The following is a 16,079-nucleotide window of genomic DNA, read 5'->3' as shown; positions in this document are numbered from 1 at the left end:
AATGTCTTTTGTCGGACAGAGGAACACTGGGCAGCTTGTTTTTGTTCCGCTTTTTTATAAGTTTCAGGGTGTGTTGTCTGTAAGTGTTTTTAAAGGCTGCTTGTATTGTTGCTGTTTATAATTTTCTTATCACAAACATTGCATCGTGCAACGCTTTTTCAGCTGATGAGAAGTAGCACCACACCACTCTATGTTTCCCCTCGGCCATCATGCCATTCTGTAATGCAGAAGTGTGCGACTTGCGTGTGTTAAGTTAGCTGAAAGGCACATGATCGCTCAAGTCACGTTCCGCCGCGGATTGATCGATCTTATACTAAGCATCACCGACAATCCTGTACACATCACTAAAATGTTTAGTTATGCAGAAATTTTTAAAATGTAGTTGAAATATTGATCCTTAAAAAATATATATATATATATATATATATAGATACCAAATTAAAAGCTTTCGTTTCTGGTTTGTTTAGAAACATTTGGCCAATGTTGCATTCATATTTCAGTTGATTTATAAGCTGACTATGACCCATCTTTTTAGAGATCTCAGTATGCCAGGTTTTGATTGGAAAATATAGTGAACAATTCCAAGAAATTGTTTTCCATTCTAGCAGAGTGACACATATATGTTGAAATTGTGAAATTGATGGGTAACCAAGCTTAAAATTATTAACAACATCAGTGGGAAACATTTTTTAATTAAATTAAATAACACCATAATACTCATACACTAATGGTGAAATTCTGCAATTGTGTTTTAAGCAAACCAAATCTGCCACACACCCTAAACCTAAGAAAAAAGAAACTGGGTTTTTAATTGCTGTAATACCTAGAATGTATACTTTAACAAAATTGACAGTTTTCATTAAGTTTTAGGTATTTTGTTTTTTAGATCAACTAACTGAAAATGTTAAGTATATTTTATTTGCGACCAACTAAAATAAGTATTTTATTATTTATTTAATTGTTTGTTTTGGGTTTTTTGCTATTAGGTAAAACATTTTATGTGACATTTTAGGTTTTAGTTGACTGTGTAATAATGCTTAGAATTCTGTTACAAATCAGCCTCTCAATTTCAACATATCCTCATCTGTGTCACTCAGCTAGATAACAATACCATGCTGACAGTTTTAAAGCATATTTCACAACAGCATTGTTCAACGCATGACGTGTTTTTATGCCTTGCAATCTTGCAAAATACAAGATCAATACATAATAAACTTACCTTTAATACTCTCTCACTGTGATTCTGAGTCAATGTGCCTTCCTTGCATTCAAGCCCCATTTTAACATTTTACCTTGACCAAATATGTATTCCCCGTATAAAGGTTTGACATTTTTGTTCTTTTGCTAGATCAGAATCAAAAATGTGGTCGCCTCTAGTCACTGAAGACGGAAAGACGAATCCATACAAGATGAATCTGGCAAAAACCAACACACAGGTGTGTTTCAGATCTGCTTAGCTGAGAGCCGAGGGACTTTTCAGTGGCCCCCTGATCATTTTAATGCACTTTAAAGCTTTTCACATTGCTTGAGACTGTCATTTATAACGGAAGCATAGCCGCTAAACAAATAAAGGCACGGCACTATAGACTGCCAAAGTGAAGTCATTGTTTATGTCCTAACAAGCTTCATCCATGGAGACCAGGGAGTTTATCAGCCAGAGCCATGACGCAAGACTCGCATCCTGCGGGCTAAGTTTGAAATTTAAGGTCAGAATGTGAATGATCATAGGAAGTGTGTGGGGTTTGACTACATAGTTTGGGTGTTATAAATGTTTCCTGAATCAAGCAGAGAGAGAGAGGGAGAGAAGCATAATAAGAAACAACTGCTAAATATGTTGTTAACCTAGGAAAGTTTCACAGTGTCATTAAAAGCTTGGTCATTAGTGTGGCAAAGCTTTTTCCATCTCTGTTTTTCTTCCTGCTGTTTAATGGCCAGTTTTCACATCAACTGGTTAAATATCTACAGTTTACAAGCCGTCATTTGATAGTTTTTTTTCCATTTTTGAATAGTTATGGGTGTCACGGTGGCGCAGTGGGTAGCACGATCGCCTCACAGCAAGAAGGTCGCTGGTTCGAGCCCTTGCTGGGTCAGTTGGCATTTCTGTGGGGAGCTTGCATGTTCTCTCCGTGTTCGCATGGGTTTCCTGGGAGTGCTCCGGTTTCCCCCACAAGTCCAAAGACATGTGCTATAGGTGAATTTAATAAGCTAAATTGGCCATAGTGTATGTGTGTGAATGTGAGATCAGCTGGGTAAAACATATGCTGGATGAGTTAGCAGTTCATTCCGCTGTGGCGACCCCTGATTAATAAAGAGACTAAGCCAAAAAGAAAATGAATGAATGAATTAATTAATAGTCATGTATTACAGATTTTTTTATAGTTATCTAATGTTTTTGTTTCTTAAAGACATAGTACACATAAAAATGTGTACATCGTTTACACCCATGTGTGTTGGTGTGCGATAGTTCAATTAAATTCATGTTTATTTCTATAGTGCTTTTACAATGTAGATTGTGTCAAAGCAGCTTAACATAGAAGTTCTAGTAGATTGAGACCGTGTCAGTCTAGTCTTCAGAGTTGAAGTTCAGTTTATGTCAGTTCAGTGTGGTTTAAATATCACTGCTGAAGCTACAAACACTGAAGAGCAAATCCATCGATGTGCAGCTCCGCAAGTTACAAACCAACATTTTTTTTTAATTGTCCCTAAAAATCATTTGAAAACCTGGTAGGCCACCCTTTTATTAATTAATTAATTCATTAATTAATTAATTTATTTGTTTATTTATTTATTTATTTTGGAAGTACTGGTTCTTTTAACTAAACCAGTTATAACACAAATGCAAATTCAAACATGATATGATAGTGATTCTTTAATGCATGAAAATTACATGCAACATAACTACCCAGCAAACAAATTTTCAATATTTTTCTCTCTCTCATTAAGATACCTTAATGGGCAGAGTGAATTTATTTTTGGTAGCCCAATTAGAAAAAATAATAGCCCTGAGATGTCAGGCTAACAGTTTTGCGAGCCCTAAAGTGGATGGGTTATACTAAATGCGTCCGCTAGTTCCATTGAGTGCACATGGTGAATGTTACGTCGTCACAGTGTTGGTTGAGGTTCGTATTGTGTGCGCACATCATAATTTTGTCTGACTCTGGCAGAGTACACAACTTTTTTGGACAAAACGTTTTATAGCTAAATTTGGCCGAACTGGGGGAATTTAGGTGAATAGCCTTAGTGTTGAGCTCTGAAAAGTCATGTGAAGTTAGAAGTTATCACAATGCAACACCATGAAACCACAACCCATAACACATGGACATAACACAAAATGTAAATTAAGCAATTTTAGCATGCCATATTTACACATGTAAAATATATATTTCCCAACAACAAAACTGTGGCTAATGAAAATGAAGAGGGGCTAGTAATTAGGCATGGATTGATAACCGTAATTTAGGTATTTTTTTATGTACCTTTAGTTGTCTCTAGCAGAAGAGAAATCCAAAAATGCCGTTTTAAATTGTAAAGAAATCAGTGTGTTAGAAACTAATGAAGACAGCAGAAGTAAATAATTCATTTGAATTATTTAGCTTGACATGTTTATTGCTCCAAAAGTTTCTCAAAAAAATAAATTGTGTTCAAAGGGGGAAAAGTTGTTGTTTTTTCTCAGACATTTAAAAGGAATATATTTTAGAGCAGTAATCACAACACTGTCAAACCGTGATATTTTAATCCAAGGTTATCAAACCATCAGAATCTTATTTTGTTTACTAGTAATGTTGGAAAAACTACAAGCCACAATGGCTCGTGATCAAATAAGTTAATGTCAAGCCCTGAGTACTTGAATATTTTTTTTGATTCCATGGAATTATAGCATTGTTCTAAGTAAGACTGCAAAGTGAAAACATGCTTTTTTTAACGACACTATTTTCCGCTGAGAAATGAAGTTATAATTGGGTCAATTTCTAATTTTAAGTAAATTTTGCTTTAAAAACGGCACTTTGGTGTGCTTTTGAAACTTGTTGTCTAATAAACTTGTTCTCTTGTTCTGTAGGAGGAGAAGCATATAGGCTCTGCTCATAACAGAAGTGCTATGCCATTTAATTCTGCCAGTCCTAGAGTCGTCACCAACCAGTACAACAACCCGGCTGGCCTGTACTCCTCTGAAAACATCAAGAACTTCAACAGCGCAGTGGATGAAGTCCAGACGACCGCTGCCTCCAGTGAAGCTAGCAGGAAGTAAGCATCATTCACACCTCACTGGCATACTTGACAAAAGGTTATGTGGTCCAACCAGCATGCAGAAGAAGAAAAACATACAGAAGAACGTTGCAGATCCTTTAGTGTGTGAAAGTATGTGTGAAAGTGTGTTAAAATGTAATGTGTTTCCAGTCTTCAGTGTCACATGATCCTTCAGAAATATTCAACTATGCCAATTTGGTTATCAATAAACATTTTAAAAATTATTTTAATTAACTTTTTTTTTACAATTTGAATTGTTGTCATTTTCTCAATTGATCAATTTAGTGCATTTTTACTGAAAAACATTCTTTCTGACTTTTTCTATTGGTCCATCACATATTTTGAACATCACTGTATATTGAATGTATATAACTTTCATACTGTTTTCTCAATATAAGAAGATGGTATTGTTTATTTAAAAAGACAAAGACATAATGAATATAAAGTTTCTATGATTGTAGTCTGTGTTTTGGACTACCATTTTAAACAGTACTATCTCATTTTAACCGCTTGTCTCTACAGTTCTGTTCTGTATTGGTATAGGTATTTGAATTTATAGCTGTCAGGACTTAAACTGGCTGGTAGGAACTGGGTTGAATAATATAATGCTTCTGAGATAACAGTGTTTGTTTTGTAACTTTCATCGGTGTGACCTTTTGCCTATCTTTCAGCTCAGATCCCAGTAAACCAGGCCACACAAAAGCTGCTATAGCTGCAGATTCAGAGGTGTACAAAATGCTGCAGGAGAATCAGGAATCCAATGAACCTCCTCGCCAGTCGGCCTCTTTTAAAGTTCTGCAGGAGATCCTGGAAACTGGTAAAATGTCACACAAACACACACACCTTGTATAGCCAACTAGATTGTGTCTGTAGGTCAACAGGTCTTAGTTTCTGTTGACAAAATGGGTGTCTGTAATTCTACAGCTGTAAAACGGATGATCGGACCTGTGAATGAAACACTTTAGCATTATCAAAATTTCCTGGATGTTTTGTGAAGACTTTTTACACTACCTGACAAAAGTCCTGTCATCTATTCAAGTTTTAGAAACAACATATAATAACTTGATTTCTAGTTGATCATTTGGTATCTGAAGTGGCTTATATGAAAGGCAAAGGCCTCTAGATTATGCTTTTTACCAAAATAAAACATGATCATTTTTAATTATTTAACTAGGACAGTAAAGTCTGACTTTGCCTAGACAAAAGTATTGTGACTTAACAGAAATAATGTACAGTATATAATATAAAGTCATGGTGCTGTGGAAAAATAATTAATATTGTGTATGACTCATCCAAACATCTCTGCAATGATTCAAATAACTTACTAATAAAGTCATCTGGAATGGCAAGGAAAGCATTCTTGCAAGACTCCCAGAGTTCATCAAGATTCTTTAGGTTCATCTTCAGTGCCTTCTCCTTCATCTTACTCCAGAGATACTCAATAATGTTCATATCTGGTGACTGGGCTGACCAATTCTGGAGCACCTTGACCTTCTTTGCTTTCAGGAACTTTGATGCGGTGGCTGAAGTATGAGAAGGAGCGCTATGCTGCTGAAGAATTTGCCCTCTCCTGTGGTTTGTAATGTAATGGGCCTCAAGCTGTTGATGTTGCCATCCACTCTGCAGATCGCCTGCACACCCCCATACTGAATGTAACCCTAAACTATGATTTTTTTTTTTCTTCACCAAACTTGACTATTTCTGTGAGAATCTTGGGTTCATGCGACTTCTAATAAGTCTTCTGCAGTATTTGTGATGATTGGGATGCAGTTCAATAGATGATTCATCGGAAACAGATGATTTTGCAACTTTTCTAAATGATCAACTCAAGAAGTCAAGTTATTATTTGTTGCTCTTACAACTGGGATCGACGACAAGACTTTTGTCAGGTAGTGTACTGCAAGAATTTTCAACATTTGAAAAGTACCAAGGTTCACAGCTATGATCATAAGGACACTTAAAAACTATATAAACAGAATCACCTTTTAGATCATTTTAGCTTTTCAGTTTAATCCTTTAATGAATTCCAGCTTCATGGCTGCTATTATATCATGCTTACTTAAAAAAAAAAAAGTTTCTGTATTTTATAAAAGGCCCATCCTCAAAAAAGCTAATGATTAACTAAAATGTACATTTATTTGTTTGTATTTTTTATAAGATACAATACTGTTGACTAGTATCACACAATCAAGAATGTTAATCATGAACGCAGCTCCGAATAGATGTTGAACTACAGTTCAGCTTACCAAGTTAATATTGACGCAATTTAATTTTTAGAAGTCCAGTAGTGTTTTTTGTTTTATTATTATGTTAAAGAAAAACACTAGCCTCAAACAGAACATTTGTGGCTCTCAGAGTAACATATATATATAACATTTTATTTGTGACTTTTTTATTTTATGAAGATGGTCTGCTATTTGTAATGAATCATGTGAATTGACGATTCCGTTAATCAGCCCTTAAGACTTGCCGCTACATACTGATGTTCTTACATGTAAGTGACATATTTATCCATGACAGGCCTAAACTAGCCAAGGTACCAGCACAAAACACAACACATTACAAAAGTAAAATATTAATAAAGTTTTTTTTTTTTCAGCCATATTTGAGATTGAATTTTTTTGTGAGTGAGTGAGTGAGTGAGAGAGAGAGAGAGAGAGAGAGAGAGAGAGAGAGAGAGAGAGAGAGAGAAACTCATTATTGCAATTTGGCCCAAAGCAGTTTACAGTCTAGTGCTGCTTATTTCCCAGCAAATCTGCTAAATAAAAAAAGCTGCTTCTCTTATGTCAGGTGATTCAGAGAAACCCTCAGGCTTCAGAAGCGTCAAGGCTCCTACCACAAAAATTGGAGCTTCCGTTGGGAATCCTGAAAAGCTCTCTCTTTGTGACAAATGTGGATCAGGGATTGTGTAAGTTTCACTATTTATGTTTGTTTGCTCACTTGAGATATATATATATATATATATAGTTGGAGAAGTTCTAAAGAAACTGAAGAATAGCATGTTCTTTTGTAGAATGTGTGGAGTTAAACCACTATCGCCATCTAGTGGAAGATTTAAAGTGTTAGTTCACCAAAACATGAATATTCATTTACATCCGATTCACTTGTTCAAAACCTATTTGCGTTTCTATCTTCTGTTGAAGATAAAGAAAATATTTTTAAAATGTGGAATGGAGGTAGAAGTTGATTTGTCTCATCAACTAGCATTCTTCAAAATATCTTTTTTTCGTTGTTCAACAGAAGAAAGAAACTTGTAAATATAAAAAATAAAACACTTAAGGGAGAATAAACAATGAGGTCATTTAAATTCATGGGTGAACTATCTCTTCAAGAGCGCTGTTTATAATTTCACTATAAATCTATGTGTTTCCCAAAGATGCTCAATTTTCTTCTTTCCTTATGTTTAAAGAGGAATGATTGTCAAACTTCGAGATAAGTTTCGTCACCCAGAATGCTACGTCTGCACAGACTGCGGGATCAATCTGAAGCAAAAAGGACACTTTTTTGTTGAGGACCAGATTTACTGCGAGAAGCACGCACGCGAACGCATCACTCCTCCAGAGGGTTATGATGTCGTCACCGTTTTTCCAAAATAGAGCATTTCCCATGTGCCGCCTTACAACTGCACATTCCCTTATGAGGGAAATTCGTAACACTTTATTTGGATAGTATTCCAGTGAGGCTGCTCTGTTGCAGCAAGAATGGGTAGCGCATGGATTTAAAAGGACTTTGGCAACAATGATCATGAAATGTGAATACAGAGTCTGTCCACATAAAGTGCTGTCGTTGTCTTACATTCCATTTTCTTAATCATTCCATTCATGTATCGCATAAAAGGCTCAATTAACGGTGCTTGGGTATCTTCAGGCCGCTTATTGCATTTTCATTTTTCCGTAAAACGTTTTTTATGAATTGATCATTGAAATGTATGTAATCATGGTCATATTCCTCTTGCACAGTGATATGTAAAACTATTCAGTGTATGTATGGTCTTTTGGATTTTCCATATTTTTTTTATAAAAAGAATGAATTTGTATTTGCTATAAAAAATAAAATGTTTCATATCCATTGTTAAATTTCATACTGGTTTTGAAGATTTTTAAAACAAGAAATGTTTGTTTTCAATAATGCTGGCTTTCCAATAAATGTTTAAGTGTTTAATTAAATTATTTTTTAGTACTTAAATGTGTTTTGTACAACTTCTAATTTGTTTTGTTTAAAACTGAAATACATTTCTATAGTAGGTGTTGTGTTGTAGATATCAGGTCACATATGGTCAGATTTGATCAGTTTTTTTTCTGCAGCTGTTAAAAATCTCAATGTACCTAACCACAATTACTCATTTATTACAACAAATATATATTAACGAGTTGATAGCAAGGACGTATGGAAATACATGAGTATTACATACGCATAATACTTACAAGACCTGCTGTTATCCAAATTTAACCAAAGAAAATAGCTGACACTAGTGTGTTGTTGTAGAATATTTTAACTGAGTTTTCCTTTTTGTGATGCGTTGGAAAGCGCAACTGAAGTACAGCGCGTGCGCAGAAAGCGGTCAATAAAAACGCAATGAAACGAGATTGTAAAAATATTTTTATTGATTTGCTTGTATATTAAAAACATGGCAAAACATACACAATATTTACAACATTTAAAATGCATTTTATGTCATACGATAAGACACATTTTGAGTCGTCATGAGCAAGGAAAATTAAAGAAATTAACCTTAAGTTATTCCATTGCATAAAAATACAGATTTATGCAAAGCAATAAAGAGTCATTTAAGTAATAAAAATAATTAAATCATTATGATTTTTAAAGCATAAACAATAAATATTATTTTTACACTTGCTTTGACACGGCAAGGATCAGCCTAACCCAGATTGGCTTTGTTACTCACAAGACAGACTTTCTCCAGAAAATCAAAAGGTAAGATTGTCCTGAAAATTGCCGTTAAATTCCTCTAGTAACAAATCGGTGTAAAAGCCTTGTGTTTCCTGCCAATTTGATGATGAGTTTGTGGAGTGCCGCTTGGAGGCGCATGCGCTCGACGCGCCATAGCGCACATCCAAACACGCATTTGGCACCGCGAGGTTCTCCTGATCCTGGGCGTGATTTGACCTCTGTCGAACGTGATCTGCAATTCTCAAAGTTTCTGACAACGCCCAAATGTAATTATGCGCGAATCTTAAAGTCTCGATTTTGGTCAGTTTTGCGTCATTAGGAAAAGTTGGCAGGACGCTTCTCAGGTTATCCAGAGCCGAGTTCAGATTATGCATGCGGTGCCTTTCTCTGTCGTTTGCCTTCACTCTGCGATTTCCACGCTGTCTGCTTGTTGACATGAGTTTCTTCAGTTTTCTATTGCTTGTTTTGTCTTCTCTGAACGTAAATGACCATTCTTTAGATGCAAGCTCGGCTTCTCTGTTGTATTTGATTGGCTGACTTTTGGTCATGACTGTGGAGCCAGATTTGGGTTCTGATGCTGAACTCCAGTTAGATTTAAAGGTCCCATTCCTTCCTACCAAAGCGCACGAGGATCTTGGAGTCATTCTGTACTGAAAAACACAACGAGTCATTATCAGTGCAATATTTTAGATAACATGTAAGAAAGGTTTTCAGATTCAGATGCTTACCTCTTGCAAGCTCGCTCAGTAAAACCGAGGTACTGGGTATGTGTTGGTCAATTCTTCGTGTCCACCAGCGAGCAACATGCAGTCTGTTATTCATTCCCTTAATATATAAACGAACGGGACAATAGAGGGTGATGCGTCCATTCGTCAGTTATGTCCCTTTCTCGTGTCTGCGCTCTTTGACAAACAAATGAAGTCAAGTGGCCAATCAGAGCTGAGACTCTCCAAATGCACCTTCGGCTTTCACAAATGGATTTTAAATCAGAAATTAAACTGTCAAGTTAAGTTTTCTATATTTACAAGTACACTGACCTGGTGAAACATCATTATATATAAGATAATATTTTGCGCAATGAATGCTATAATTGTCTGAAAAAACTGTTTTTTAAAACATCAGCTTCTGCACTGTAGTTAAAGTCAATGGATATTAAGCATGAATGTCTTTTAATTACTCATTTTGTGGCTTGGAAAATCAGCTTTTACACAGTAATCCTTTAGATATGATAAATAAACATTGCTGTTGAACACTGTTCTTTATAATTTTGCAAGATTCAAAACTGAAATAATTATTGACTGACAATGTTTGTATTGTCGCCCGTCTGCGCCTTGTGATGAAATTCTCGTGCGTAATTTGTGATTTACTTGAACAAAAACCTCTGAAAACAAGGTTTAATCGAGTAGAATATGCAAAAAACTTTAGTATATGTGCAGCAGCACTTTCTTTGTACAATGCAAACAAATAATGTCATGCGGAAAAGTGTTTGTATGGAATATAAAATGCGTGCGCACTGATATCTCCAAATGTTAACAACATCGAGTGCGCATCGTAAAAAATGGTCACGATTGCAAACAAAAGACTTGCAGTTCACTCGGATAGCACGAGCTGACACTTGGTGTCACGTCTTGATAAATGTTCATTTATTGGAGAGAGCAGGAGCCCTGTTATGGATGCAAAATATTTACCGTGGTCCCCAAGTGTCCACAAAAGGCACTCGTCGCCGGTCTAACTAAATATGTATTTTGCAGCACATCTGATAACCATATGCTTTCAATAAAATAGACAAATAAAGCAAGCAGATAGTGGATGTTGTCGTGCTGTTATAAAGGGCTCGAAATAATCCAAAGTAAACCAAATCTTGCCGCTTTACAAATATCTTTTGATGCCAGATCCACAGCGGGATATCGCTGGACAGGTGTGGGTTTGGGGACTGTCGGATTTGTCCCCCGATTTTTATCAGTTGAGAGTAATATCTTGCTTGTTATGCAAAGTATGGGCAAACATGGGCGACCTGCTGCTGTGGAAATGATAGATATCGCAAAGAACATGATTTAACAATAAAATGTCCCTTTCTGAAGAGCAGGTGATACCTGGCCTCGCTCTCTTGATATATACTTCTTCAACTGCTGCACTTTACAATCTGTTGCAATTATTTATGAAACGAAATCTATTTCTTATTATTTTAGCAAACAGAAGTACCAGGTGGGGCTTTATTTTCATCCTCGGCCTTTGTTTGAAGGGCATCTGAAGAAGGCAATCAAGGACGAAAACTCGCTGACCAGCTTTTTGCCATCCATTTGTTCCAAACTGGCAGAAAAGCTATTTAATTCTTCTCTCTTGTTCAGACGCACAGAAAGAAGAAAAGGAAACTTCACCGAGAAGACAAAAACAACAACTTAAAAACATTTAATTACAACCCGGATGCCATATGTACACCTCTTGTTAAAACTCAAACAATGTCAACTCTTTTGTGTGGAAAAACGTGCACCTTTGGAGACGTGTGCGCTTTTGGAACGGTGTGCGCATCGAGACCAGAAAGATCTTGAGTACACTTCTTGGAAGAAGTAATGCAGTTTTAATGTGCTGTTGAGGTTCCTTTTAGAGTCCACCCATTGTGCTAAAACGCATATGCTTGTTATGACCGAATACACCAATTATAATTGAATAGCCAAGAGCTTCTTGCTAAAACTCTATTTGGTTTGAGCAATCGGGGGTCACCCTCAATAATTAAGCTTTGGTGCTGCAGTGAATGCGTCGGTTCAACTGCAGCTTTTCTCCACATAGTGCCCACATTCAGTGGCGCACACAGACTTGAATCGCAGACTTTATCTTTCTATTGCTTTCACTTGCCAAATTTGTGGAGACGCTGTTTTGGATGCCAATAAGGAAAGTAGGCGCAGAACACATAAACTTCTATATAAACTCAAAATATTTTTTAGAAACCAAAATTATTTATTTTTTACAGTCTTTAAAATGTTTGTGTATTTTTTATTGTATAATGTTGAGTTGTATGAAGGCTGTTATGTAGTCCGGTCGTTCTTAAACTCATATCTATCTTGACCGTTTCTATTAAAACATCTTAGAGGTTTATGTTACGGGGGTGCGGGGGGGATGCATTGCCCCCTCAGAAAGAGTTTGTGTCCCCCCAGTTTTTATAAAGGATTGTTCACTCAAACTGAAAATTCTTTCTGTCATTAATTATTAACACCCCCGTCGTTCCAACCTTCAGAACACACATTTAAATATTTTAAAATATATGACATAGCAATTGAATTATGAGAATGGCTATATCATGATGAACAGTGCTTTATAATAACAATAATAATTCCTTACATTTCTATAGCACTTTTCTTGTCACTCAAAGCGCTTTATACATAGGGGAAATCGTCTCATCTACTTTTTCATATATTTTTTTAATGCAATAAAGAACATTACAAAGATATAATACGAACAAAGAGACAAAGAGGGTTACATAAATAGAATTCCAGCAAATTAAACAAGTTTAAATGGTTTACACTAAGAAAGCGTTTTAAATGCAGTGTAATTGTTAAGAGTCTTTTAAAGAGTTCACATAAATTTCAAAGTCCTTTCTGAAAATAAAAAAGTAAGGGTGTTTCTTTGAAAATTTTCATCTATGGATGTAAAATTTTGTTTAAAAAAAGCAATAAATCAATAATAAATTTACAATGAGAAAGATCTACACTCAGAGAGTAACCAAAGAATACAATTTTTGGGGAAATACAGAAATTTGGAAATAAGAATTTTTTAATGAAATTGGAAAAGTCAACCCAAAACACTTTACAGTAAGTACACTCCCAAAATAAATGGTTTAGTGTTTCATCATATTGAGTACAAAATGAGCATTTAGGGGAAATATTGTTATTAAATTTAGCTAGTTTGGTATTTATTGGGTAGCAATCTCCTCATCTACCACCAGTGTAACATCCACCCGGATGAAGCGACAGCAGCCTTTTTCCACCAGACTCTTTTTCGAAAGACATTCTGGGATTTTAGGGTATATGCCAATGACTGTAAAAAAAAAAAAAAAAAAAAAAAAAAAAAAAAAATATATATATATATATATATATATATATATATATATATATATATATATATATATATATATATATGCATATATATATATATATATATATGCATATATATATATATATATATATATATATATATATATATATATATATATATATATATATATATATATATATATATAAATAGGTATATGCTGAAGCATGCTAATAGGACTTTTAATTTGCCAGTAACCTGGGTTAAGTGCTTCCGGCGAACTGTATGCCAAAGGAAAAATCTGCAGTTTTCTTTAAAAATCAGCGATCTCCACTGGCTGAGTGATATCCAAAATGAAGTGGGTCTCAGATTGTACTAGAAACACTGCATTAAATTACATTTTCCCCGCCATGTCTTTATAATATGAGCATTTATTTTACCACAGTATATTCCATGGAGCGTCTGCGCTATCCTGCCGATTCTGACGGGCGAGTGCGAGTAAAAGGCCATTTGTCTCGTTTTATGCTTGAACAACTAAATGAATGCCAAAGTTTATTTAACTGAATGTATTTTAATTACATTACAACATGAATGCTGTAAAAGGAACCGTATAAAATGGAAAAAAACTGACAATAACCGGTCACCGGAAGTTTATAAGTATATGGGAACAACACTAGCTTGGCATATATCCAATTATATTCATCTGTCTCCATATTCTACTGCGTCCCAGAATATTACACAGCACCAAAAATGTAAAATATATATATATTGAATACATTTAATATATTTTTGTGTATGGGCAGAAGGCAACTCGCTGTGATGCAGATTCCAGAGTCTGTGCTCCAATCAGGTGAGCCCTCTTCAGCGCTCGCCATGACAACGAGACAGCAGTGACGTGCCTTGTAAATATTTGCATATGCATTCCTATAAAGCTTGTGTGCTCTCTATTCGCTTAGTGTTGCTGTTTGTACTTGACCAAGGTGAGTTCAATACCGAGTGGAGCCACGCCAATCTCACGAAGTCCGCTTCGTGAAGCTTCACTCGGGCCCGTCTGTGCTGTAGTTCCTTGTGGTTTGCGTACATAAACGTAACATCGCAAGGAATATTACGTGTTTGTTGCTCGAAATGTGCCGCCGAGCAACATAAAGTGAATACTGGCACGGCCTGGCGCCCGGTGTTCTCGTGCACTCCCTGGGGCGAGGCGGCCTTTGAGCCCTAGGCAGGGAACAAACAACCCCCGAGGACCCTCAGGGAAACACGGGGGGCCGGTAGTGGGACCTCGCTGCGAGGGTTATGGTGGGTGGGAGTAGCGAGGCCCACTCATCGTCTATTTTAAACTATAGTTTCAAACTTTAGTTTACTATAGTTTGAAATAGACACCATGGTAACTGTTATGATTTAACTTTATGCAAAGAGCTTAGAATGACCAAGAGCAACAGCCCCGGATTCCTCCATTTTGAAGAAAGCAATTGGCCGTCCATTGGATCTCATTGCTGTTGCGATGGAAAGCAGCTAGCTGCTTTGTTTTTATTTAATTTATTCAAAATGCGCGTTATTGTTTCCCAAATTGTAGTGTCGCCTCGTGGTAATTCTATGCTCTTTGCTCTTTGTCTGACGGTTGTAATGTTTTGCTTTGTTTTTCAGCTAAGCTGTTGAGCAAAGAAGGACTATTAAAGACAACAGTTGAAGACAACTGCGGGTTATATTCACGAGCGCGCGTGTTATAATGTTTCCGGGTTGTTTTCTGAAAGTTTGTCTTGTTTGCATGACAAACTAAATAAACTATACTCTTTCTAAACACCTGTCTCGTGTTTTATTTGTCCTCTACAGCAATGCACTGTCATGCAAGTCTGTTAAATGCATATGTATGCAACATGGTTTGACAATACAGTAGTCTAACAAATAAATAGTTGTTATAAATGTACCTTCATTAGTCAACATTTGGTGTAGGGAATAAAAAGTTAATCAAAGATGTCCTAAGACATAAGGGTTATGTTATGGTTGTTTCATAACTATATTTATTATTATTCTGTATGTTTAAAACCAGCAAATTATACTATATATTTAACATGTCATGAACTTATACAGTTACTTTAAAATTTGCTAAATAAAATGTCCTAACACAAGAATGGGTTTTGGTTTTCTGTCAACCTGCAGTTGGATTTAGGTTGACTACAGCAGATATAGGCTACATACATCATAGGGAGTTGTTTTAATGACCCAAATCAAGTAAAACGTCTCTTACTCAAATACTTTTAACATGCAAAAGTCAAATGTAAGTATATAAAATACAGTTTCCAACAACAAAATTTTGTCTTGTGAAAAAGACCAGTGTGGTGGTGAGGAAAAAAAAGTAATGTCAAGTTATATATATTTATAAAAGAAGTTGAACAAGCGGTCATAATATTTAGTCATTAGATAATGTGACCGCTGGATGGCGCTCAATTAAAAGCGTTCATTTCAAAGGAGCACTACCCTGTACTAAAATGGCGGCTCAATTGACGCATTCCTTCCAATAGACAACATCAGGGTAGGCGACATCTAATGTATATTTCTATGGGAGCTTACATTCACGTCATATCATGCTCAACTCTTATTACTCTTTTACGCTCTTTGAAAGTCTTGGCGGGATTTCAGAATGATATTTTGGCAACTATGAAGTAGCAGTACCGTATGTGTACCATAGTTAGGCCTACACAATGCAGCATTTAGCTCGCTCGTAAACATCGCTATCTGAGCAGAAGTTTCATCATTAGCCCTGACTGTCAGATGCTCTTCATCTCAGGAGCTGTATTTTTAGATGCTAGATGCAAACGGGGGCATTGCCCCCTCAGAAAGTGTTTGTGCCCCCCAGTTTTCATAATTGTTCTCTCAAACTGAAAATTCTTTCTGTCATT

General features: G+C 35.9%; 2 protein-coding genes across 4 annotated transcripts in view; one reads left to right on the top strand and one right to left on the bottom strand.

The window, feature by feature from the left end:
• pdlim1 (PDZ and LIM domain 1 (elfin)) overlaps nt 1-8,411 on the top strand; it is a 579,513-nt gene extending 571,102 nt beyond the window's left edge. Inside the window, exons 3-7 of one of the 3 annotated variants that reach the window (XR_015505137.1) lie at nt 1,349-1,436; nt 4,058-4,242; nt 4,917-5,283; nt 6,085-7,153; nt 7,655-8,411. Coding sequence is in view for 2 of the 3 variants with exons in the window: in NM_001017870.1 (NP_001017870.1) it covers nt 1,349-1,436; nt 4,058-4,242; nt 4,917-5,062; nt 7,036-7,153; nt 7,655-7,841 (724 nt within the window). In the remaining variant the exon portion in view is untranslated. 3 annotated transcript variants of the gene reach the window in all.
• Nucleotides 8,412-8,833: 422 nt separating this feature from the next.
• Nucleotides 8,834-9,944, bottom strand: neurog3 (neurogenin 3). Its single transcript, NM_131815.1, is given in 2 exon segments — nt 8,834-9,801; nt 9,885-9,944. A coding segment is annotated over 1 exon segment (627 nt). The 5' UTR covers nt 9,801; nt 9,885-9,944; the 3' UTR covers nt 8,834-9,173.
• Nucleotides 9,945-16,079: the final 6,135 nt, after the last annotated feature.

Source organism: Danio rerio, chromosome 13 (assembly GCF_052040795.2).
Source record: "Danio rerio strain M-AB ecotype USA chromosome 13, GRCz13ab, whole genome shotgun sequence".
NCBI classification, from domain to species: Eukaryota; Metazoa; Chordata; class Actinopteri; order Cypriniformes; family Danionidae; genus Danio; species Danio rerio.
This window is presented reverse-complemented; position numbering and strand designations above follow the sequence as displayed.